Genomic DNA, 26,295 nt, shown 5'->3' with positions numbered 1-26,295 from the left:
ATTATCCACTCCTCGCCCTTTCCCATAACCCTGCAAACTTTCCCTTTTCAAGTATTTATCCAATTCCCATTTGAAAGTTACTATTGAATCTGCTCCCACCGCCCTTTCAGGCAGCGCGTTCCCGATCACAACAATTCGCTGCGTAAAAAGAAATTCTTCTAATTTCACCTCTGGTTCTTATGCCTAACTTAACTAACCTGCTTTAACTATTAGGAACAGAGGAACAGGAGTCGGCCATTCAGTCCCTCGAGCTTGCTCCGCCATCAATGAGATCACAGCTGATCTGTGACCTAACACCATATACCCACCTTTGGCCCATCTCCCTTAACTATTCACACATTCTCACAATTTTGTACATGTCCTTTATTCCTCTCATTGTGCCTCTCGTTATATATTCTTTCTATCAGTTAGCCCTCTCCTTTTCTTCCCCCAATCGTTTCACAGCTCAACTTTATCTTTTCTTGTGTTCTTACCCTCTTCTCGTTCCCTCGCTCCGTTCTGTCTTATAAGCTGATCACCTGAACTATTCTCTGGTTCTGATGAATGGCTGCTCTTCAAAAAGTTTTTCATTGGCTGTACAGATTTGAACTTAAGAACATAACAAATAGGAGCAGGAGTAGGCTATTCAGCCCCTCGAGCTATTCAATAAGATCTTGGCTGACCGTCTACCTCAACTCCACTTTCCTGCACTTGGGAGGTCCGGAGGCCCGGAAGGTGCTATAGAAATGGAAGTTCTTTCATTCCTTTGTTCTTTCTGTCCATGGCTGGAATGTCAGCTTCACTGACCTGCTCAGTGTTCCCTGCGTGTTCTGTGAAGCTGCACTCGATGCCAACCTCTGTTTGACCGACCTGTGCTGCCCTACACTGAAAATGACCCAGCTCTCTGGGTGCCTGTAACCAGGACTGCCACATGACAATCTGGTGCACCCACACTTTAACATATAGCTGATGTGACTCAGGCTGTGAGGGTTTCACACAGCTCCAGTGTTTATGAATATTTTAACTGGGCGGTCATCGGGTCTATCTCAGGTTATCAGAATTGTATATAGATATTATTAGCAGGAAGTGATTGCAATGCTACAATCTAATTGCACAATGCTGATGCTACAAGCTGTAATCGGTACCTTCATGTAGATTATCATGTAAGCTGGATGTAAATGTGGTGGCATTTTCCATTGGACCCTCGTGAGATAGAAAAGTTGGGGACTTGGGTCTTGATGGCAATCAGTGACAAACATCTTTGGCTTGAAATTATTGCTGCCAATTATACCTCACTGCACTCGCATAATATTCAACAATAATTTGTATTTATATAGTGTTTGGAGTAAACTCTCGATCCATCTCACCTCATTGGAATAACCTCTCTCACCATTGACAGATCGCTTCTGTCATCTCTACTTCACCTGCCATCTATTATATCAGCATCTGTACCCTTGAAAGTATCTTCCCTTGGTCCTCAGAATCCCACCACGATCAGCCCCAACACCAGCAGCACCAGGCACACGAGCAGCACCACCAACAACACCAACCTTCTCCGCAAACAACTGATGCTGAACAGGACACAGGACATCAGCACCCGACCATATTGCTGCCCGGGAGGCCAGGGGTGGCCTCATCATGGCCAGATTTACTTCACTTGACACTGTACACCCTGGCTGCCACATGATGCACCAGGTTGGCACCACCCCACACCAGCACCATAAAGCATCCCTGCAATGCCCAAGTCATTCCTTTCGCACTCATCACCATTGCGGGGTAACGTTATGTCCCACCATTCACTGCAACTCACTAAGCCACTTCCAAAGGTGCTCACAAATCGGTGCAAGAACGTGAAGTGCTGAAAATAAAGATTTTAATGTTTGACAACACATTAACATAAACTTTACATGAACATTCCATAAAACACTCAAGTGCCTACCCTTGTGTGTTATTAGTTGGTATGATTTCACCAGGGTGAGTGTGAGGGGTGGCTCGTAAGATGGGGAAGTAATAATGTAGATATAGAGAGAGGGATGGGTGGAGGTGCAAGGTAAGTTGGTGTGAGTAAGGGTGTGCAGGAGTAGGATAGGGAATGTGATGAGTGGCACAGCAGGATGAGGTTGAGTGTGGCTTTGCAGTAACGTTTCCTGATCTACTGACATCATTGAAAGGTTTGTGCCACTGCAGCCTGGTCCTCCTGACCACATCCCTGCTTGTACCCTCCTGTGCAATGTGCACCCAGGCTGCATGGTGTCTTGGGGAGGCCTCCTCCACCCATTGGAAGGGCAGAGAACCTCCCTGCATGCTGTGACTCCCTCCATAAGGATGTGGAGGGAGTGATGGGAGAGCCTGGGTGCAGCTGTGCCTCTCTGTGCTGATTGGCAGTGTGTGCAGCACCTCAATGCTGTAGAACAGTGACAGCACAACTGTCAAAATTAATTTGTGCATGGTCCCTTTAAGGAAACCGGCTGGTGACACGTCATCAAGTTATGTCATCAGACCCGCATCCTTCAATTGGCTGGGAAACGCGTTGGGTGGGCTTAACAAGCCCAATCAATGTTAAAATCATTCTACAGAGTGGGCTGGAGCCAGCAGCAAGGTCAAGACCCATCACCTATTCCAGCCGCACCGGATCGCCGAGGTAGGCGAAATCGCGGCGTACACGCCAAAGTATCTCACTGGCTGTAAAGCGCTTTGGGACGTCCTGAAAACCTGAAAGGTGCTGTAGAAATATGGAAATGCACGTTCTTTATTGTAACAGAGGCATGTACGCATTTAACAATAAACGGGACAGCGTCCCCATTAACAGAGGCATGTACACATTTAACAATAAACGGGACAGCGTCCCCATTAAAACAGCAAACAAGAACTTCAGATGAAGGTGTTGGATGTTTGGAGCCCTATATCGGTGGCAGAAAGTCAACTCTCGCCTAGACTCATTTATTAAGTGTCATGTTCCACTCCTGACTGTTGCTGAGACTTCAAAGGTTCCCCACATCCTGTGGTAATTTGTTCCTCAGTTCTGATGCCTTGCTTTGTTCGTGCCCTGTATTCTCTGTGGTAAACCCACAACTGGGTATAGTGTGGCAGGACATTCACAGAAGGGTATTTAGAATCTTTGCGATGTCAATGCTGTAAGTTTACAGTGAAATCCATCACTTATTCAAAGAAAATCTTTCATATGGAATGTATTTAAGAAATGAAACACAACTGAACACAAATTCCAGACATGAGATGAAGTTGCATCGTGCTGTAAACATTTATTTACAGTGACAAACTGTATTTATATAGTGCCTTAACCATAGTAAATTGCCCTAAGGTGCTTCACAGGATAATAATCAGACTAAAATTGACACCGAGCCAAAGAAGGAGATATTCGGACTGGTAACCAAATGCTTGGTCAAGGAGGTAGGTTTTAAGAAGTGTCTTACAGGAGGAGAGAGAGGCGGAGAGGTTTAGGGAGGGAGTTCTAGAGCTTAGGGTCCAGGCAGCTGAAGGCACGACTGCCAATGGTGGGGCAAAGGGAGTGGGGGGGGGGACACTCGAGGCCAGGATTGGAGGACTGCAGAGCTAAGAACATAAGCAATAGGAGCAAGAGTTAGCCATTCGGCCCCTTGAGCCCGCTCCAACATTCAATGAGATCATGGTTGATCTATCTCAACTTCACTTTTCTACACCAACCCCATATCCCTTGATTCCTTTAATATCTAAAAAATCTATCATAGGGCTGGAGGGGATCACAGAGATAGGGAGGGGTGAAGCCGTGGAGGGATTTGAACATAAGGATGAGAATTTTAAAATTGAGGCATTGTTGGACCAGGAGCCAATGTACTTTAGATTCCAGCTATATCGTTACTTTGTTCTGTCCTTTGAACAAGATTTTCCACCAAGGACTGGTTTCCTGGATGGGACCAGAAATATAATCTACATTTGTGACTGTTTACAGCAAAAGTTACTAATTGCCCAATAATTTAAAAAAAGATGCTTGTTCCATTCCTCTGTGCATCATCGATGGTCTTCCTTTGTCACCCACTCAACCTTTTCCTCACAACACTCATCTTCGCAACTGTGGCACTATTTGAAGAAGAGCGGGGCAGGTCTACTGATAGAAAAATGATTTCTTTTGGTGACGGGAATCCAGAACAAGGGGACACAATCTTAAAATTAGAGCTGGACCGATCAGGAGTGAAATCGCACAAAGGGGAGCAGAAATATGGAACTCTCTTCCCCAAAGTTCTGTGGGTGCTGGAAATTAGTGAAATCTTGAAGACTGAGATCAATAGAGTTCTGAGAGGGAATCAAGGGATATGGAGTAAAGGCAGATACATGGAGTTCAGGTACAGATTAGCCATGATCGAATTGAATGATGGAAAAGGCTTAAGGGGCTGAATGGCCTGCTTATGTTCCTGGCCAATATGCCAACATTAATGATCTGGACTTGGCATAACTTCTGTGTTTGCAGCTGACACGAAACCTGGAAATATAATAAACAGTGAGGAAGATAGTGATAGACTTTCGGAGTACAGACAGGCTGGTGGAATGGGCAGACATGGGGCAGATGAAATTTAATGCAGAGAAGTGCAAAGTGATACATTTTGGTAGGAAGAAGGAGAGGCAATATAAACTAAAGGGTACAGTTTTAAATGGGGTGCAGGAACAGAGAGACCTGGGGTTATATGTACACAGATCATTCAAGGTAGCAGAACAAGTTGAGAGACTGTAAAAACGCACACGGGATCCTTCTAAACAGAAGCTTATTGTACAAAAGTGAGGGAGTTATGCTAATCACTGGTTAGGCCATAGCTGGAGTATTGTGTCCAATTCTGGGCACCACACTTTAGGAAGGATGTGAAGGCCTTGGAGAGGATGCAGAGGAGGTTTAGAACATAACATAAGAATTAGGAACAGGAGTAGGCCATCTAGCCCCTCGAGCCTGCTCCGCCACTCAACAAGATCATAGCTGATCTGGCCGTGGACTCAGCTCCACTTACCCGCCCGCTCCCCATAACCCTTAATTCCCTTATTGGTTAAAAATCTATCTATTTGTGATTTGAATACATTCAATGAGCTAGCCTCAACTGCTTCCCTGGGCAGAAAATTCCACAGATTCACAACCTTCTGGGAGAAGAAATTCCTTCTCAACTCGGTTTTAAATTGGCTCCCCTGTATTTTGAGGCTGTGCCCCCTAGTTCTAGTCTCTCCGACCAGTGGAAACAACCTCTCTGCCTCTATCTTGTCTATCCCTTTCATTATTTTAAATGTTTCTATAAGATCACCCCTCATCCTTCTGAACTCCAAAGAGTAAAGACCCAGTCTACTCAAATTATCATCATAAGGTAACCCCCTCATCTCCGGAATCAGCCTAGTGAATCGTTTACCAGAATGGTTCCAGGGATGATGGACTTCAGTGACGTGGATAGACCGAAGAAGCTGGGGTTGTTCTCCTTACAGCAGAGAAGGTTACAAAGTGATTTGATAGAGGTGTTCAAAATTATAAACGGTTTTGATGAGTAAATAAGGAGAAACCGATTCCATTGGCAGAAGGGTCGGTAACCAGAGGGCACAGATTGACGGTGATTGGCCAAAGAACCAGAGGCCACATGAGGAAACAGTTTTTTTTACGCAGCGAGTTGTTGTGATTGGGAATGCGCTGCCTGAAAGGGTGGTGGGAGCAGATTCAGTAACTTTCAAACCGGGAATTGGACAAATACTGGAAAAGGAGAAATTGACGGGACGATGGGGAAAGAGCCGAGCGGAGTGGGACTAACTCGATCGCTCTTTCACAGGCACAATTTAGACTGTATCATTCTAGGATTCGATGATATATCCCTCAACAAACAACAGGTGAACTGTTCAATCATCTGGTGCATTTGGTTGAACCTAGCTGTTGTATTTGCTGACTTTACAACAAGGACTGGATTTCTAAAAATAACAAGTGTGACGTGCTGCGAGATATTTCTCAGGCATGATTAGACTTATGTAAATACAAATCTTTATTCTGTTCACATCATAGGGCATAAGACTGCTGTTTGATTGGCTCACAGATACCAGCAGAACCCCAAGTGTGAATCTCAGCCTTGAAATCGCCCCACGGTGTTCTTCCTTTGACATATACTCAGTAAAATCTTAAAAGTTAAAAAGCAACGCAGACCAGTATCACTGCACAAGTGGGGAGATACGTGTGGTGAGGAAAAGCATGGATCAGTGATCTCGACAAGGAAGACTAGAGATGATTCATAGCAGAATAGAGCAAGGATCGTTTTGAAGTTGCTTGCCAAGTTGTTGGGCAATTAGTAATTTTAAACAGCCACACATGTGGATTCCACTGTTGGCCTGCCCATCCCAAGGGTTCGCTGTAAAATAGTCACATTATGGTCTTTATGCAGACAGGGTTTCGATGTGATCTGATGTGAGCCATTGATATCTAACTGTAGTTAAACATGGTTCGGGAACAAGGCAAATATCACCAGCAGATATCAATCACAATTCTGCAACATACCAAGCCCGAGTTGGCGGGGTTGCTGTGAAAGCTATGGTGGTGAATTTGCACTGACTGATCATGCAATGTATTTAGCATTAAACCTGGTGAAAGCAGGTCTCTAAACCCGTTCCTTTACAAACAACCTGTGCACTAAACTAAATGCGACATTAATCTGACACATTGCAAGAGTCACATAGAAGTGTGCTGGAGGCAGCGATCCTGAGCAGAGATTAATTTTGTACCCGTGAAGGACTTGCATAATGTGGGTGTTGTTTCAAGCTCACTCTAAGGTTCAGTAAAGTCTGTAGATCGAACAAGAAAACACACAGTGTTTGCGAACCGCTTTACAATCTTGGTCACCTCAACACACATACTGAAAACAATTGTTGCACACATATCATTTCGGAAGCAAAGCACCTCCTTCTAGAGAGAGAAAAACAACTCTAGACACAGTTTGCGAGAAAGGTTAGCTGCAAAAGTAAAAGGAAATAGTGGATAAAGGAAATGCGAATTGATGGAGAGATTACCATCTCAGCGATTGGTCTCAAAATAATCTGACTTTCTGGATCAAAGTTGCAATGATGACAAGACATCTCCTTTCATGTTACACAGTAAGAGGGGAAAAGTATAGGAAGGATTTAAAAGAGGAATGATTTTGCTGGTACAGCCCACTCTTCAAACCTGACCAGGGCGAGACATATTTTCCAGGAAGTGCGGGGTTCTCAGAATTGTGCTTTATAACTTCTTTAGTTTCCTGAAAGGTGTGAGATGCCAGAAGATTGAATGTTGCGTGCTGCCAACTGCAGTGTGAAGGAGGGGACGGTGCTGACAGTATCTGCTTTGGCTGATAACATGAACCAAGCCTCCGGCAAGTCGGTGGAGCAGCAGAAAGCTTGCGAGCACCAGCCCTCTGTGTCTGTGCGGGTCTTCATTGCCCTGATAGCCTTCTTCCTGCTGGCTCACATGGTTACCAGCGCCTTGCTCTATGTCTACTTCTCCATCAAATTCGACAAGGTGAGAAACGTGGAAAGGCACTTCAGTGCGAGCTGTCCATTTCTGTAACATTAATGGAACCGTTTTCTGTAAAAAAAACCCAGTGTGTTTTCATTGAATTAAATCTCTTTTTTTAAGTTGGCTGCAATTTCAAATTAATTTTGAAATAGAAATTAAATTCAGGGAGAACCCAAAATAGTAATTTATTAAAGTGTGGTTAGGAATCGAGCAAAATGCAAGGAGCAACGAGAGTTTCTTTTTAGAATATAAAATGCAAAAGCAAGAAAAGTTATGAGAAAGTGTAAGTAAATGCTGGTCCTTGCCCGCAGCATCAAAGCTGCACAGACCATGAGAACTTGTTTGGTAACTTGTTCACTGCACCAAGCCATGGCGCTGTGTGAGCGAGTTGGGCACAGGTTGATGGTGGATGGTTATCGGTGAGATTCCCAGAGAGCCTGTGTCTGGGCATGGTGCCAGAGCCCGTCGGCTGGCGAAGGTCAATAAACCAGGGCAAGGAGAATGTCACTGTTGTCTGTGCTTTCAAACCTTCACATTGTTGCGGGCTTTTTAAACATATTTTTTGTTGTCTATTTCCTTAAAAGGTTCAGGAAATCATCAACATGGAACCAGCATACAGGTCCCTCAACATGCTCACACAATGTAACGATAAAAAAGCGATCTGTGGTGAGAGAAGATCCCAACTCCTGCAGCTGTTTGAAAAGGTAAACCCTCCCAGACAGTAAACTTCTTCGCCCTCGCTCTATCGCAAGAAAACTTTCTACTTTCTAGTGACTGTTTATAGAAATGGTTCCCTCCGTGTGGTCACTATGGCGATCTTTGATGTGTCTAGATGATGTCTTAAAAGTGTCCTGGATAAACCCTGTTCCTGGGTTAGGGTTAGGCCGAGATGCCAAGGAGGGCCAGCATTGCAGGACATCAGATAGGCGCCCGCCCGTGGCTTTTATCTCGTTGCATTGTCGGCACAGTCTGCAAAACATTTCCCAGGGCAAAAAATAGTACACTGGGAGAACTCAACTTCGAGTGAATGGTACAGAATCCAAGCTGACACTCCAGTACTGAGGGAGTGCTGCACTGTCAGAGGGGCAGTACTGAGGGGCAGTACTGAGGGAGCGCTGCACTGTCGGAGGGGCAGTACTGAGGGAGCGTCGCACTGTCGGAAGGGCAGTACTGAGGGAGCATCGCACTGTCGGAGGGGCAGTACTGAGGGGCAGTACTGAGGACGTGCCGCACTGTCGGAGGGGCAGTACTGAGGGAGCGCTGCACTGTCGGAGGGGCAGTACTGAGGAAGCGCCGCACTGTTGGAGGGGCAGTACTGAGGGAGTGCTGCACTGTCGGAGGGGCAGTACTGAGGGGCAGTACTGAGGGAGCGGCGTACTGTTGGAAGGGCAGTACTGAGGGGCAGTACTGAGGGAGCGTCGCACTATCGGAGGGGCAGTACTGAGGGAGCGCTGCACTGTCGGAGGGGCAGTGCTGAGGGAGCACCGCACTGTTGGAGGGGCAGTACTGAGGGAGCGCCGCACTGTCGGAGGAGCAGTACTGAGGGAGTGCTGCATTGTTGGCGGGGCAGTACTGAGGGAGCGCCGCACTGTCGGAGGGGCAGTACTGAGGGAGTGCTGCATTGTTGGAGGGGCAGTACTGAGCGAGCGCCGCACTGTCGGAGGGGCAGTACTGAGCGAGCGCCGCACTGTTGGAGGGGCAGTACTGAGGGAATGCCGCACTGTTGGAGGGGCAGTACTGAGGGAGTGCTGCACTGTTGGAGGGGCAGTACTGAGGGAGTGCTGCACTGTTGGAGGGGCAGTACTGAGGGAGTGCCGCACTGTCGGAGGGGCAGTACTGAGGGAGCGCTGCACTGTCGGAGGAGCAGTACTGAGGGAGCGCCGCACTGTCGGAGGGGCAGTACTGAGGGAATGCTGCACTGTTGGAAGGGCAGTACTGAGGGAGTGCCGCACTGTTGGAGGTGTTGTACTATGGCTGAGATCTGAAACTGTCTGCCTTGTGAGATGGAAGAAGAGCAGGGGAAGTGCTCCCGGTGAACATTCCTTCTTCAACCAACATCAAAGTAAAGTGAACTGGTGATTCACCTCTTTGCTCTTTCTGGAGGTTGCTGTGTGTGAAGAGGTTGAGGTTTATCCCCACAACAGTAACTGCTCAATGCCACTCATTCTATCGGAAGTTTTGGGATGTTTCTGAATTACAATAAGCTGCTATATAAATGCAAGATCTTTCTTCCTCGTTGAAACATACAAGATTCTGAGAGGGCTTGACAGGGTAGATGCTGAGAGGATGTTTCCTCTGGGCTGGGGAGCCTAGAACCAGGGGTCACAGTCTCAGGATAAGGGGTCGGCAATTTAGGACTGAGATGAGGAGAAACTTCTTCACTCAGAGGGTGGTGAATCTTTGGAATTCACCACCCCAGAGGGCTGTGGATGCTGAGTCTCTGAATATATTGAAGGCTGAGATCGATAGATTTTTGGATTCTAGGGGAATCAAGGGATATGGGAATCGGGTGGGAAAGTGGGGTTGATCAGCCATGACCTCATTGAATGGTGGAGCAGGTCAAAGGGCTATATGGTTAACTTCTGTTCCTAATTCCTATTTTCTTATTTTCCTTACATGGATTGTGGATGGAATGAGCCTGATTAAATAATAGGCCTTTTTGTTACAATTTCCTTTTGTAGCTATCTTTTGGGGGAGGAATTTGAGGGTTAAAGAGATATTTAAAAGCACTTTATTTTTTTAAGGAGAGATTGGAAAGGAACTTGGTGGCTGTAAAATAAGAGATCAACAGTTAATGTGGGAGGAAAGTCCACGCTCGAAGAATGAAGACAAGCTCAGGGTAGCGCGGGGTCGATGAGGCAAATTGCCTCGTCCCCTCCCTGCGGTAATCTTTGCTTTAAGATGCTAATTGTGTTGTTCTTTACCCTTTCAGTTCCTATCAAAAGACACTGAAGAACCGTCAATTCACAAGGACCAATCGACATTTAACATGCAGAAAGGTATTTTTCTCTATTTATCTTTATTCACCACAAGCTTCACAAAGGAGGCTACAGAAACACAAATTGACAAACTCACGAGACATTTTTTGCGAAGGTTATATTTTTCATAAGATCTCATTTTTGAAAATGTTGAAGATTATGAAAACGAGGGTGAAATTGGCGCTCACTTGCCTAGCTGTGGCTTGGTAGAGTCTTGTAGACACTTTGTGAAGGAACTGGTCCTTTCATGATCAAAGAGGTGATTGTCAATGAATAAAGCATGTGGGTTAGCTTACAACTTCAGGCTTCGTAAAAAGTTTGCTGCTCTTATTATACCGACGTAATTTATAGAAATAAGCATGTGAAACGTGAACTGAGATTGGAGTTATACTGCAGCAACCCGGAACAGACTGTGCAAGCACAGTCAGCAGAATGAAGTTACACTGCTATCTGTGCAACCCTCAAGGCCACACTCTCAGAGGTAAAGTAGTTCTGTCCATGTATGCCTTGATGTGTATTCAAAATTCCAAGCCCTAACATTAGGAGTCATGGGGGGAGGGGGGAGGGGAGCGGCTTTGTCCAAATATTAAAAAATCCCGAATAAATTTGCCAGCACATTTGGAATTCCAAATATAACCAGGAGTTATACTGCAGGCAGTGTAAACTGGAATGTGTGTGAGGGCGCCTCTTGGTGGAAGGGGGAAGGGGGCTCAGACCATTTGCCTTTCATTTACTGACCATTCAATTCAGAGTTTGACTTCAAAAGCTGATTCGCAATGATGCAAAAGTATCCATTCTCGGGACGTGGGCATCACTGGCAAGGCTGGCATTTATTGCCCATCTCTAATTGCCCTGAATTTGATACAACTGGGTGGCTCGCTAGGACTATATGTGAGACTGGAGTCATGCGTAGGGCAGACCGGGTAAGGATGGTAGCTTACCTTCCCCGAAAGACATTAGTGAACCAGTTGGATTTTTACACCATTCCAAATTTTATTTTTACTGCTTTTATTTCCAAATGAAACTGAATTCAAATTCTCAAACTGCCCACGGTGGGATTTGAACTTACGTTCTTTTTTTATATTCGTTCCTGGAATGTGGGCGTCGCTGGCGAGGCCGGCATTTATTGCCCATCCCTAACTGCCCTTGAGAAGGTGGTGGTGAGTCACCATTTCAGAGCGCAGTTAAGAGTCAACCACATTGTGGGTCTGGAGTCACATATCAGCCAGACCGGGAAGGACGGCAGATTTCCTTCCCTAAAGGACATTAGTGAACCAGTTGGATTTTTACGACAATCCGGCAGTTTCATGGTGGAACGTGTTCATCTCCTTAAAGTCATTTGGGCTGAATCTGACTAAAACTGAATGGGGTGTTTTACTCCAGGTTACAGTTAAGAGACTGTAATACAGTCACAGTGTCACTTAGAGAGCAATTGTACTGCTGCTTAGGGTACAGTAGTGTAGTGACTATATTAACATTAACTGACACTAGCTTTTTAGTCCAGATTTATTAACTGCATTTAAATTCCCCAACTGCTGTGGTGGGATTGGAACTCACGCCTCTGGATCATTAGTCCAGGCCCCTGGATTACTGGTCCACTAACGTTACCACTATGCTACCGTACTCTTATTTCTGGATTGATGGTCTAATAATCTCAAGATTATTGGACGATTAATATAACTACTACACTATTGTACCCCAAGCAGCAGTACAATTGCTCTCTAAGTGACACTGTGACTGTATTACAGTCTCTTAACTGTAACCTAGAGTAAAAAAACAAAACTCCACATTCAGTTTTAGTCAGATTCGGCCCAAATGACTTTAAGGAGATGAACACGTTCACCAAAAATTACAGGAACAAAATGATGAGAAACACATGAAAGTGTGATAAGCATGGGCCAAACTGAGTTTTACACAGAGCAAAACACCAAAGATAATGTTGCCATTAGTTATTTAATTGGGAAAAAAATAATAATTCCCATAAACTGAATATAATTGCGAGCTAACAGAAGGTGGGATTTGTTAGAGGGCTGATGGGGAAATATTTACCTCAGCATTTAACAGAGCCGCTCAGTTGCATTGCCCAAATATTGCTAAAGGTTGTTTTGAGATTGGACACTGTCAGATTCTGGCCGATTAATTGCTGCAGACAGTCGTTCCATAAATTAATCACTGCCTAAACTTAAAGGCAGAGAGTGGTTGCTTGGAACGGGGTTGCAAATCGTCCTTTGATCTTCCAGAGAACTGATGCCTGCTTGCTCGGTGTACAGAGCTCACGTTGATCATCAGCATTTGCATTTCCACCACAGAGAAATCCAAAATGAAGAAAGTTAAATTTTATAAACCATAAAGCAACTGTACTACAGTAGTATGGTTAATGTGTGATCTGTGCAAGGTTAGTAAGGGGGCTCTACATACTTAGACTAAAGACCAAATATTGTCCTTTCTTCACTGATAGATTGCGCACTTAATTCTGTTACTGCGATGTGGGCAAAGCAGTATTGACAAGGTGGATGCAGAATGTTTCCACTCATAGCGGGCACAGTCTCAGAATAAGGGGCTGCCCAGTTAGAACTGAGATGAGGAGGAATTTCTTCTCTCAGTGGGAGGTAAATCTGTGGAATTCTCTACCCCAGAGAGCTGTGGAGGCTGGGTCATTGAATATATTTAAGGCAGCGATAGACAGACTTTTGCGCAATAAGGGAGTAAAGGGTTATGAGGAGCGGGCAGGGAAGTGGACCTGAGTCCATGATCAGATCAGCCATGATCGTATTAAATGGCGGAGCAGGCTCAAGGGGCCAAATGGCCAACTCCTGCTCCTATTTCTTATGTTTTTATGTTCTTATTAGTTGCCCATCCCTAGTTACTCTGAGGGCATTTAAGAGTCCACCATATAGCTTGGAATTAGAGTCATTTGTAGAGCAGGCCAGGTAAGGATGGCAGGTTCCCTTCCCTGTGGGACATTCATCATCATGGTCTTTAGTGCCCTATATAAAGTAGTTCAGTATTGATAGCCAGAGTAAAGGAATTCATTTTGGTTTCAAAGGAACACAGTTTTTCTTTACCTTACCATGACACAGTTCTGCTGATTCATATGCCGCATTACTTAATGATGCATTTGAAAGTACTTTATGTACAGTTAAAGTTCAAGATTATTGTCAATTGTCTAATTATACAAAAGAATAAAAATGCATTAGGATGATTATTATTACATTTGGAAGTGTTATGATATTAATCTATTAAACAATATTCTTAAAGTGACTCAATGCAAAACTTCAAAATGATCAAATCACGGAAGATTTAGTATAAGGAGAAAGTTTTTACACAGCGAGTTGTTGTGATCGGGAACACACTGCCTGATAGAATGGTGGGAGTAGATTCAATAGTATCTCTCAAAAGGGAATTGGGTCAATACTTGAAAAGGAGAATTTGCAGGGTTATGGGGAAAGAGCGGGGAGTGGGACTGATTGGATCGCTCTCTCACAGAGCCGGCACAGGAACGATGGGCCGAATGGTCTCCTGTGCTGTATCATTCTGTGACATGGGCAAATGGAAATTAGGCGTTGATCTGATTTCCTGTTTGGTTATTGGCCTTTTTCCGAACACATTCCATCCTAAGCATCTGCTGTTGCCACGAACTTTATCCCACTAAAGGTTCGCACCGCGGCCAGCTTCAGCGGGAGCGACATCCCAGTCCCGACCACTGGTCTCTCCAAGGCCACCATTCAGTCTCCTGCTCAGTCAGGCGATGGAACAGGCAGGACTGTTCAGTCATTTCTCAGCTCCTCGAGTTTGAGATACTGCAAAGTACTTTCACCTATGGAACTTAATCTAGTTGTAATGTCGGTCGATGCTGAGGTTAGATCTCTCCGGAATGCTACAATGGGTTTTGTTTCTGTACACAGCGCAGACCTATATATTGTTTCCTTCTATCGTCTTCTTATGTTTACTGTGGTGACATTTAAAGGCAAATGATTCTTGCTGTTAAAGATGAGGACTGACAATGACATATTATTGGCATTGACAGTGTCGGCCGTGGTTCAGTGGGCAGCTCTCTGGCCTCTGTGTCAGAGGTCATGGGTTCAATCCCCACTCCAGAGGCTTGAGCACAAAATCTAGGCTGGCACTCCAGTGATGGAGTGCTGCACTGTCGGAGGTGCCGTCTTTCGGATGAGATGTTAAACTGAGGCCCCTGTCTGCTCTCTCAGATGGATGTAAAAGATCCCATGGCACTATTTCAAAGAAGAGCAGGGGAGTTCTTCCCGGTGTCCTGACAATATTTACCCCTCAAGCAACATCACTAAAACAGATTATCTAGTCATTTATCCCACTGCTATTTGTGGGAGCTTGCTGTGCACAAATTGGCTGCCGGATTTCCTACATTACAACAGTGTCTACATGTCAAAAAGTACTTTATTGGATGTAAAGCGCTTTGGGACATTCTGAGGATGTGAAAGGCACTATAGAAATGGAAGTCTTTTCTTTATTGCATGTAATGACCGCATTAGGCTTGCTAGCATGACATGGGCTAGCTTTGGAAACCAATCCATGCTATGCTACCAATATTTGAAGAATTCCAGCCAGTAATTCCCACTGCCTCTCCTTAGTTGTGCCAATGGCTACCAAGAAAAATGGTAAACAGGTATGCAGTCTGTCAGCTGGGAGGCCCAGTTCCATCAAGCAGCAAAGATTGAAGACTGATTGTAGATATCACGTGTGACACTGTTTGAGTTTCCTTCAACACTATGTACCTTGATGTTTAGGTGACCCGCCTAGTCCAAAAATTGACAGCTTCCACAACCCTCACCGTACAGCAGCTCATCTCATTGGATTAAATAAAGGAGACATCACAGCAGGTAAGGTCTAAGGATCATGTGAAAGATCATTTCACTGGCGGGAGTGTGACAAGTTTACATAGGATCTGCGCATTATAACAGATATATCAATTTATAATGGATAAAAAGTTGATGGGAAGTGCCTTTAAATGTAAGTTATCTAATATATTGAAATAGATAAAGATGAATTCCATTATATTTCATATATTATCATTTTAATATATTTATTTTTATTGCTATTGCACTTTCAGGGAAACACCTTGCTTTATATGCAATGTAGTGGGATATTGATTAGTAATATATTAAATCTGATGTATGGCACACACTCCTTATTTGGGCATCACCATTCTGTGACACACGGTCACGCTTGGAGTTCCACACTTTTACCATTAGGAGGAGCAGTACGTCACTGATGCACTCTGAGGGGATTCGCTTTCCCCGACTCTCCACGCAAACATCGTTAGAAGAGGCAAGACTCGGGTAATGAGATTAGGAATCAGAAACCCTCCTAGCTCCACCCCCAGTTACTCCCAGTGCCCCTACAGGGGGTACGGTGCTAGCCCAGTGCCCCTACAGGGGGTACGGTGATGTCCCAGTGCCCCTACAGGGGGTACGGTCAGATACCAGTGCACCTACAGGGGGTATGGTGATGTCCCAGTGCCCCTACAGGGGGTATGGTGATATCCCAGTGCACCTACAGGGGTTACGGTGATGTCCCAGTGCCCCTACAGGGGGTATGGTGATATCCCAGTGCCCCTACAGGGGGTATGGTGATAGCCCAGTGCCCCTACAGGGGGTACGGTGATAGCCCAGTGCCCCTACAGAGAGTATGGTGATAGCCCAGTACCCCTACAGGGGGTATGGTGATATCCCAGTGCCCCTACAGGGGGTACAGTGATAGCCCAGTGCCCCTACAGGGGGTACGGTGATGTCCCAGTGCCCCTACAGGGGGTACAGTGATAGCCCAGTGCCCCTACAGGGGGTACGGTCAGATACCAGTGCACCTACAGGGGTTACGGTGATAGCCCAGTGCAACTGGGGCAATACCACGGGAGGTCAATTAACATCTAATCATTTCAAAATTATCATTTAGAATAAAAAAGAACATATTTCAAAACAAAACACATTTATTCTTGTTACATTCATGTTAGAACTATGTTACTTGTCAAAATATAAATGAAGTCATGTGCAGTGAACACTTGTAGTGGTATTAAGATGAGAGATGTCAATGGAATCGTTTTTTAGCCAGGTGTCAGCATTAAGTACTTTCGGGTCGAGAATAGTGTAGGATGCAAGTAACGTTTCTTCTCCGCTGTCTCGCAATGTGTTTTAACCTCAAGTGTAACCTCAGAAGAGCCTACTGTACTAGTGCAACCTTTGACATTCACAGCCCAGCCACCCCGAGGGCTCTGTGAGTCAGGCAGCCAAGTTCTGCTCAATTACGGCAGTTTTGTTCCCAAGCCCACACCAATGAAGAACCAGTGACTGAATTGGGCCCACAATTCCCAGGCCTGGAAGGTACCTAGGTGGGCCGGTTGAGATCTGGTTCCCTTGGGTCTCGGCACCCTGTTTTCCGATGCCAGGAAATTCCAGCGCATGGTGCCCACCTATCTGAGGCCCCCACCTCCTGTTCAGGTGGCGATAGAAGATCCCATCGCACTATTCGAAGAGCAGATGAGTTGCCCTAGTCTCCTGGCCATCGTTATTCCCTGAACCAGCACTGCCAAAACAGGCTAACTGCTCATTATCTCTGTTGGTGTTTGTGGAACCTTGCCGTGCACAAATTGGCTGCTGCATTTGCCCATGTAACAACGGCCACTGCACTTTGAAAGTAATTCATTGGCTGTGAAGCATTGTGGGGCATCCTGAGGATGTGAAAGGCGCTATATAAATGCAAGTTCTTCCTTTCCAGAGGAGATAGAAAATTAATCATTTAAATATACTTATTGTGAACAGATATCATGATTAAATGTCCTTTATGGATTTGAATACCTGCTGAAGAAGAAAATTTGGGTGGGAATTAAATCATAAAATCATAGAATCATAGAATGGTTACAGGACGGAAAGCCATTTGGCCCATCGAGCCCATGCCGGCTCTCTGCAAGAGCACCTCAGCTAGTCCCACTCCACTGCCCTTGCCCAGATTCTGTTCTGGTCCAACTAGACTGTTGATTGAAGACATGGTTCAAGTAGTTATTGGGTTAGTCTACATGTAGTACTCAAGACATAAGAACATAAGAAATAGGAGCAGGAGAAGGCCATTTGGTCCCTCGAGCCTGCTCCGCCATTTAATGAGATCATGGCTGATCTGATGACACTTGGGACAGGAAAAGGCTGATTAGAACCTGGACAATCGTAAAAAACAAGGTGCGAGTTTCCGAGTGTAGTATTTGTCCCAGTATTGGGGGCCTGGTTCTAGTCACTGGCCTTTTACAATTTGCTTATGTTAGATGGTCTTTGTGACACAATCTAGATGGGTTGAACCAGGACTGTTTGTTCAAATAGTGTACATCCATCGTGCCTTTATAATAGTTTGCTATTTTCTGCTCAATAGGGAACAATTTTCCTCGAGAGAAAGGATCTCCAATAAAACAGTGGATGGCTGAAGGATTTCCTGCCTTTACACGCAACATAAACTACACCAGTGGAAAGCTAGTTATAAACGAGCCTGGCCTGTACTATGTCTACTGTCAGGTTAGTTTTCGACTAACCAGTAAAAAGACTGGCAGCCAATCCAGCGTGCCGTTTCTTCAGTACATCTATTTGCAAAGGACACTGATGCAATCTACTCTTCTCATGAAAGCCTCCAAAACGCCGGTGGACAAAGGCCAAACTTCTAGTTTCAACTCAGTCAATCAGGGCGGAGTGTTCCAGTTGAAGAAAGGAGACCGCCTGTTTGTGGCTGTCACTAACACAAGCCTGCTGAGTTATGACAAAGCCACTTACTTTGGCATTTTTCAGCTTTAGTTCCTCTGTTCAAACCCGACTGAAAGCCTGCTGCCAGACAGAAGATTGGTTCCACCTCTCAAGCGTCAGGTCTTTCCAGCAGTGTCCTACCGCTTCTCACCGCCCTCCCACGGGCCCCAGCAACCCGCAACATTGGTCTTCCACCGCCCCGCCACACAGTGGTACCAAACAATCTCCAGCCCTTCGACACCTCTCAATCGCTGCTTCCACCGTCAATACTTTCATTGCCAATCAAAGGCAGGCGTCCTAGCATTATGTTCTTTTAGGCTTTGCATAGGAACTTGGGAAAATTGCAAAAACTTGCATTTTCAGCGTGTCTGCAAGACAGCCAGTGAGACCGACCCCCGGCCCTGCCCACCGGCCCTTGGCCCCCGCCCCTGCCCCGGCCCCCCGGCTCACTGAGACCACCCCGCTGGTCTTCCCGTGCCTGAGCCGAGTGATACCTGTGTGGACAGACCCGGTCTATCATGTGTTCTGGGCTCTGCTGCAGTGCCCTATTTCAAAGCCGCCACGCATTGTGCTGAAAAAGATTATTTAAGTAACTCTACTTTGCTTCAGATACCCAGTTTTAATGTTAATACCCAGGGGTCACATTCTGAATATTGTTGGGGCATGTGCTTTGCTTCAATGGATTTGAAATTGGGCTTGCTCTGTTTAGTGAGGACTGAGTGCAAACGCTGACTGTTGTTGGTTGACAAATGCATCCTGTGTAGATCAGCCTGTGCAGTCTGCAGCTCGTAAACAGAAAACCACAGCCCGCCAGTACTGTGGCACAGCTCTTACCACTGAGCATTGTTGCACATGTCCTCTCTCACACTTGTCTAAGCGCATTTTAAATTTAAACAAAAATAGTGAGCATGCTAAACGAGGAATGAATATCAGTAAGCTGGCACTGGGGGAAGGCAGAGACCACAGTTCACCCAGGCACTGAACCTGTTCACTCCGGCAGTGAACCCGTTCACCCCGGCACTGAACCCGTTCACCATGGCACTGAACCCGTTCACTCCGGCAGTGAACCCGTTCACCATGGCACTGAACCCGTTCACCATGGCATTGAATCGGTTCACCCCGGCACTGAACCCGTTCACCATGGCACTGAATCGGTTCACCCCGGCACTGATCCCGTTCACCATGGCACTGAATCGGTTCACCCCATCATTGAACCCCTTCACCGTGGCACTGAACCCGTTCACCCCGGCACTGCACTGGTTCAGCATGGCACTGACCCCGTTCACCATGGCACTGAACCCGTTCACCATGGCACTGAACCCGTTCATCATCCAAGTCCTTCTGAAACTGGAGCATATTACATTTAGAGTATTTCAAATAATAGATTATTCTTATTGCACGCATCAAGCATCACATTGAAAGGAAAAATTAAACGCCTCAGTTAGTTTGCAGATACACACCTTTAAATAGACTCATTCTATTCCATTGTCCCTATGAAGTGGTTTAACAATTGCAGCAATGTGCCTTTGATCAGTGCAACTGAACCGTACACACTCAGGAAGTGAAGTTCTTCAAACTTCTCAATAACGTGTCACCGCTTCAGCAGTTCTCGCTGAGCACAATCCTGTTATTGCAATATTGTTTTCCTCAAAGTTACTGTTGACTTTATTCAACATCAACAAAATCGACCAAACCATCCCGTGTGATATCTTCCGACAGCTCGCTGGTCCCCTATCAAACCAAGCTCTGGATTTCCAATCTGTGACCCAGTGATCCCCTCCCGACAGGATTCTCTGGGCAAAGCCCCCTCCGACAGGACCCTAGGTAAAGCCCCCTCCGACAGGACCCTGGGTAAAGCCCCCTCTGACAGGACTCACTGGGTAAAGCCCCCTCCGACAGGACTCTGGGTAAAGCTCTCTCCGACAGGACTCTCTGGGCTTTCTACGTTGCATGAAGCACTAATTATTCCCGTTATCCCTGTTCTCGTGGAGAGGGTGTAAACAGTAATAACCAAAAGTGTTACTGTGAGCTCAGTACTAGCATGAATGTTTGTTAGAATGCTAAAACGGCACTCTGAATCTCAATGTGCATCTCAGAGAATTCTGAAGATGTTTTGTTTTGTATCTTATTTATCATATTCTGGAACAGGATAATTAAATTGCACTTGTCAAGTTTGTCATTACAGAGGTTGCGTGTGAGTTTGTGTGTGTGTGTGAGTGTGTGTGTGAGGGTATTTTTCCGGTGTATTTGGCATTTTGTACCAATCTGAAACAAGTACATTCCAAAAATAACCCAACTGGTAGTGACTACAGAACATTTAGAATTGTGGGGTTTCCTGCTGTTTAATAATATTAAGGTTAAGCTATTTATTTGATTAAATTGTTCACATTTTATGAACTGTTTTACAGTATTGCTCATTTTCGTCAATATTTATATAAGAAATGTTACTTTTCAACTAGTCCTTTGTATAATTTAGCTATAGACATATAAAACTTATAAACAAATAAAGATTTTCTTTTTCCTTGTGTAAGAATGTTGTAATATTTTCTTTATTTTCGACGACCAGAATTTATTGAACCTGTGCAGCTGCCTGCATTGTTCTGATGAGCTGGGTTGCGGGATACAGTACAATTACACGCTTCCTAATCTGAAACTAACACAGCAGATTATCAAATCACAGAATTATAGAATGATACATCACAGAACGAGGCCATTCGGCCCATCGTGCTCTTTCCCCACAGCCCTGAAATGTTTCCCATTCAAGTATTTATCCAATTCCCGGTTTGAAAGTTACTATTGAATCTGCTTCCACCGCCCTTTCAGGCAACTCGTTCCCGATCACAATAACTCGCTGCGTTAAAAACATTCTCCTCATCTCCCCCTCGGGTTCTTTTGTGAAACACCTTAAATCTGTGTCCTCTGGTTACCGATCCTCCTGCCACTGGAAATAGTTCCTCCTTATTTACTCTGTCAAAACCCTTCATGATTGTGAACACCTCTATCAAATCTCCCCTTAACCTTCTCTGATCTGAGGAGAATAACCCCAGCTTCTCCAGTCTCTCCACGTAACTGATCATAAGGGTGCACAATGTTCTGTTACTCGGTAATCATTAGTTGGGAGTCACCAACATGCATTGCTAATCATAATTAGTTCCTTGTAGAAATGGCTGATTCAGAAAAATGTTTCGATAGAGACAAGCCCCACATCACAACTTCACAAACTCATTGTCCCACTTTGATGAGTGACTGGTTTTTAAAATTCATATCATCATGACATTGCAGATGGAAGCCATTTCACCGATTAATCATCCGTGGCTCTGATCTGGGTAACTTTGAGATTGGGCGATGGGAGTTACTTGTGGCTTTCTCTTATATGTGGGTGTTGTGTCAGACATTAAAAGGTGATCAAAAAAAGTTTAACTCCTATCCTATCTTGGGATGGAAACCAACAGACCACCAAAATATAGTCCACAAAACGCTTTCTGCTTCTGTCGCTAATGCTATCTCTAATAGAATTGTGATATAAAATAAATAGTGAACGCTACCTTCAGGATACTGATGGAGGTGAGGGTGGAGGTAGCTGGAACATAAGGTTAGGGTGAAGCAAAGTACAGGTTACTTCAAGGGAAGGACACAAAGAATGCGGTCCCAAACCAACCAATATAGCAACCACAGGGATGGAGAAAGTTCAGACTCTTTATTATGATTCCTGCAAGGAAACCCAGCCATACTTAGTTTAACCTCAGTGTAAACATTGTGTGCAATCTTCTTGGGCTACCTCAGATGAATATATCCATACACATGTCATTGTGCGAGTACCATTGGTAGAGGAGTTTTATTTGCCATGTCGCTAGATTTCCCGTGCTTACATTCCGTGTGCGTAAGTTTGAACGTCACTGCCCGGGCAGTGACCGAGTGACTGAATCAATGGCATGAAAATTGAGTGACTTCTCCAACAGATGGGCGATTCAACGGCACCACCTAGAAGGACAAGGGCAGCAGGCGCAAGGGAACACCATCACCTCCACATTCCCCTCCAAGTCACACACCATCATGAGTTGGAAATATATCACTGTTCCTTCAGCGTCACTGGGTCACAATCCTGGAACTCCCTAACAGAACTGTGGGAGTACCTTCACCACATGGACTGCAGCGGTTCAAGAAGGCGGCTCACCACTAACCTTCTCAATTAGGGATGGGCAATAAATGCCAGCCTTGCCAGCGATGCTCATGTTCACAGATTGAATATGAAACAAAAAGGTTACTGTCCATCTAACTTTCATACAATCTTCTTGGGCTACCTCAGATGAATATATCCATGCACATATCATTGTGCGAGTACCATTGGTAGAGGAGTTTACCCACACGGAATGTAAGCACGGGAAATCTAGAGACATGGCTCATAAAACTCCTCTACCAATGGTATTCACACAATGACATGTGCATGGATATATTCATCTGAGGTAGCCCAAGAAGATTGTATGAAAGTTAGATGAAAATTACCCATCAAGTTTCCAAATCTCCGTGTTCTTTACTGTACCTCCAGTAACCCCACTCCACTTACTCTGCATATATTTTCCCACACCCTCCATGCCACTAAAAGTCTTCCCGTCCCCTGGGACCTCTCTATCCCGCATTGCACAAAGAGAGAGGAAGAGGGATGGATATAGGAGCAGAAGTAAAAGTCCAAGATGGCGGGTTTGAAATGCAGGTCACATTAGTGGGAAGAGGAGGGATGAACTGGGCATTGAGAAGATGGGGGGGTGGAGGTGCTATTGGCAGCTGAATGAGGTTGCAAAATCAGAAAAGGAACACAAACGTTAAAAATACTGCCAACTATCCTTCAGGTTAGAGATATACAACCTAAAATAGTAAATTGGAAACTGCCTGGAAAAAGGTGCTAAGAATTGTCACCCACTTTCAATTGCACCTTGTCTATAACTTAATCTCCCAGCGTGAGATTATGTGGAAGGTAATGATTCTTGTTCCCCTGCTCAACATATTCTCATGACTGACGTTACAATCATATTTTCCTTAACTGCCTGTACAACGGAAAATGCTCAGAGGTACACAGTGCATTAATATAGCACGGCCTTTAGACAATGCATTCTCATATCTCATCTCAACTCACCTTCACTAACTATCGCAAAAACAAGTCAAAGGAAAAAAATTAAGTTACAAAGGATTAGGGCATTCAGAAAAAATATTTTTATAGAAAACATGGGCATTTATTGGAAAGGGCAGACGGGCACCTATATAGCAAAAACTCAACAAGAAACATGACTGGTAAGGAGTCAATGTAGTCCTACTTCTTCCAAGATTCTCTGCACATGTTCTCGAACTCTATACAGAGGTTGCTACAACATTGGGGTATAAGAACAAATCCTCTGATCTTTGAAAAAAAGAACTTGCATTTCTATAGCACCTTTCACAACCTCAGGACGTCCCAAAGCACTTTACAGCCAATGAAGTACTTTTGAAGTGTAGTCACTGAAGTAACTAACATCACTAAACAGATTATCTGGTCATTATCACATTGCTGTTTGTGGGAGCTTGCTGTGCACAGATTGGCTGCCGTGTTTCCTACAGTACAATAATGACTACACTTTAAAAGTACGTCATTGGCTGTAGAGCGCTTTGGGACATCCTGAGGTTGAGAAAGGCGCTATAGAAATACAAGTCTTTCTGGCACATGTGAATACCGACGAGCTATACACATGCCTCGGCTTGGGCCACTGACCCTTGGGTTCTATTTAGGGCAGCAACACATTCAGACACTGATGACTCACTGAGTAAGGGTTTGCAAGATGCAGAAGTATCTTGCACTGAGAGCAACATCAGTATTTGGAGGTTTGAGGTCTGCAGCCCATGAAGCTAAATCTGAGCTGTAAAACAATAAAATATATCATCAACTCTGCAAATGACTTGAATGCGATGAGGATGTTACAACCATGTAAAAAAAAATTAATGAAAGTTTATAAAGTTTTCCAAACAGAACAGAGGTCTTTAAGATTATGAAAGGGTTCGATAGGGTAGATGTAGAGAAGATGGTTCCACTTCCCCAGGCCCAGATGAAATGTATCCCAGGCTGTTAAGAGAAGCAAAAGAGGAAATAGCAGAGGCTCTGACCATCATTTTCCAATCGTCTCTGGCTACAGGTGTGGAGGACTGGAGGATTGCTAATGTTGTACCTTTGTTTAAAAAGGGAGAAAGGGATAGACCGAGTAATTACAGGCCAGTCAGCCTAACCTCGGTGGTGGGAAAATTATTGGAAAAAATTCCGAGGGACAGGGTAAATCTTCATTTGGAAGATTCTGTCATCTCTACGTCACCTGCCATCTCTCCATCAGAAGGGGTGCCCTTTATACTGTCTCACCTTGGTCTTCAGAATCCCACCACGATCAGCCCCAACACCAGCAGCACCAGGCACACCAGCGGCACCACCAACAACACCAACCTTCTCCACAATCACCTGATGTTGCACAGGACACAGGGCATCAGCACCAGACCATATTGCTGCCCGGGATGCCAGGGATGGACTCACCATGGCCAGATTTACTTCACTTGAAGCTGCACACCCTCGCTGCCACATGATATGCCAGGTTGGCACCACCCCACACCAGAACCATAAAGCACCGCTGCAATGCCCATGCCAGTCCTAGGGACAGTGAAGGAAAGTTGAGGTCGAAGATCAGCCACGATCTTATTGAATGGCGGAGCAGGCTCGAGGGGTCGTATGGCCTACTCCTGTTCCTATTTCTTATGTTCTTACGTTCTTATGTTCTTATTGAATAATGGAACAGGCTTGAGGGGCTGAATAGCCAACTCCTGCTCCTAATTCATATGTTCTTATGTTATGTTCTTATGTTTCACACTCATCACCATTGTGGGGATCCCGTTATGTCTCACTATTCATTTCAACTCACTAAGCTGCTTCCAAAGGTGTACACAGATCATCCAAGACTGGAAAGTGTTGAAAATAAAGATTTTTATGTTTGACACCACATTAACATAAACTTTACATAAACATTGGATAAAACGCCCAAGTGCCTACCCTTGTGTGTTGTTAGTTGATATGATTGGGCTAGGATGCGGGTGAGTGTGAGCGGTGGCTAGTGAGATGGGGAAGTGATAATGTAGAGAGAGAGAGATGGGTGGAGGTGCAAGGTAAGGTGTGAGTAAGGATGTGCAGTGGTAGTGTAGGGAAGGCAGAGTAATGGGGATGTGATGTGAGGCACAGCAGGATGAGGTTGATTGTGGTCTTTATACTAACATTTCCTGATCTACTGAGATCATTGAAAGGTTTGCGCACTGCACCCAGGTCCTCCTGACCACATCCCTGCTGTGCCCTCTTCTGCCATCTGCAACCAGGCTACGTTGATCTCCTGGGAAGGGCTCTCCTGCCCATGGGAAGGGACGAGGACTTTTCTGCGTGCTCTGACTCCCTCCATAAGCATATGGAGCGAGTGATGGGAGAGCCCTGGGTGCAGCCCTGTGCCTCTGTGGAGTTACTGTCAGTGTTTGCAGCTCTCCAATGCTGTAGTGCATTGACAGCACAACTTAGGTTAAACTTCAAATATAATGTGGTCAGGGTCCCTCTAAAGATCCCAGCTGAAAACACACCTTGAAAGACATCACCAGACCCGCTCCATCTAATTGGGCGGGGTAACGCGCTGGGCGGGCTTAATAGGCCCCATTAAGGTAAGTTCATTTTCATGGATGCCAGATCCCCACCAGGGACCTGACTGGAAAAGATTTACAAGAACAATTCAATTTGAATTGATGAATTTTTCGAGGAGGTAACCAGGAGGGTTGATGAGGGTATTGCGTTTGATGTACTGTATATGGATTTTAGCAAAGCTTTTGATAAGGTCCCACAAAGTAAAAGCCCATGGGATCCAGGGCAAAGTGGCAAGTTGGATCTAAAATTGGCTCAGCGACAGGAAGCAAAGGTTGATGGGTGTTTTTGTGACTGGAAGGCTATATCCTGTGGGATTCCACAGGGCTCAGTGCTGTGGTTTATATCAATGATCTAGGCTTGAATATAGGGGGCATGATTAAGAAGTTTGCAGATGACACTAAAATAGACTGTGTG

At 45.1% G+C, this 26,295-nt stretch overlaps 1 protein-coding gene across 1 annotated transcript; it reads left to right on the top strand.

The window, feature by feature from the left end:
- The first annotated feature begins 7,243 nt into the window (after positions 1 to 7,243).
- cd40lg (CD40 ligand) lies at positions 7,244 to 18,497 on the top strand. Its single transcript, XM_070883969.1, has 5 exons — positions 7,244 to 7,474; positions 8,056 to 8,175; positions 10,404 to 10,470; positions 15,213 to 15,305; positions 17,839 to 18,497. Exons 1-5 carry the CDS (start codon positions 7,244 to 7,246, stop codon positions 18,249 to 18,251), a joined length of 924 nt encoding a protein of 307 aa, XP_070740070.1. The 3' UTR covers positions 18,252 to 18,497.
- Positions 18,498 to 26,295: the final 7,798 nt, after the last annotated feature.

This window comes from Pristiophorus japonicus, chromosome 6, assembly GCF_044704955.1.
Source record: "Pristiophorus japonicus isolate sPriJap1 chromosome 6, sPriJap1.hap1, whole genome shotgun sequence".
NCBI classification, from domain to species: Eukaryota; Metazoa; Chordata; class Chondrichthyes; family Pristiophoridae; genus Pristiophorus; species Pristiophorus japonicus.
Note: the sequence above shows the minus strand (reverse complement) of the source record. Positions and strands in the feature narration are given on the sequence as shown.

Coding starts and splice junctions, on each gene's coding strand:
- cd40lg (XM_070883969.1), top strand. CDS start 7,244: ATGTTGCGTGCTGCCAACTGCAGTGTGAAGGAGGGGACGGTGCTGACA. Junction 7,475..8,055: donor TCTCCATCAAATTCGACAAG/GTGAGAAACGTG, acceptor TTTCCTTAAAAG/GTTCAGGAAATCATCAACAT. Junction 15,306..17,838: donor TAAAGGAGACATCACAGCAG/GTAAGGTCTAAG, acceptor TCTGCTCAATAG/GGAACAATTTTCCTCGAGAG.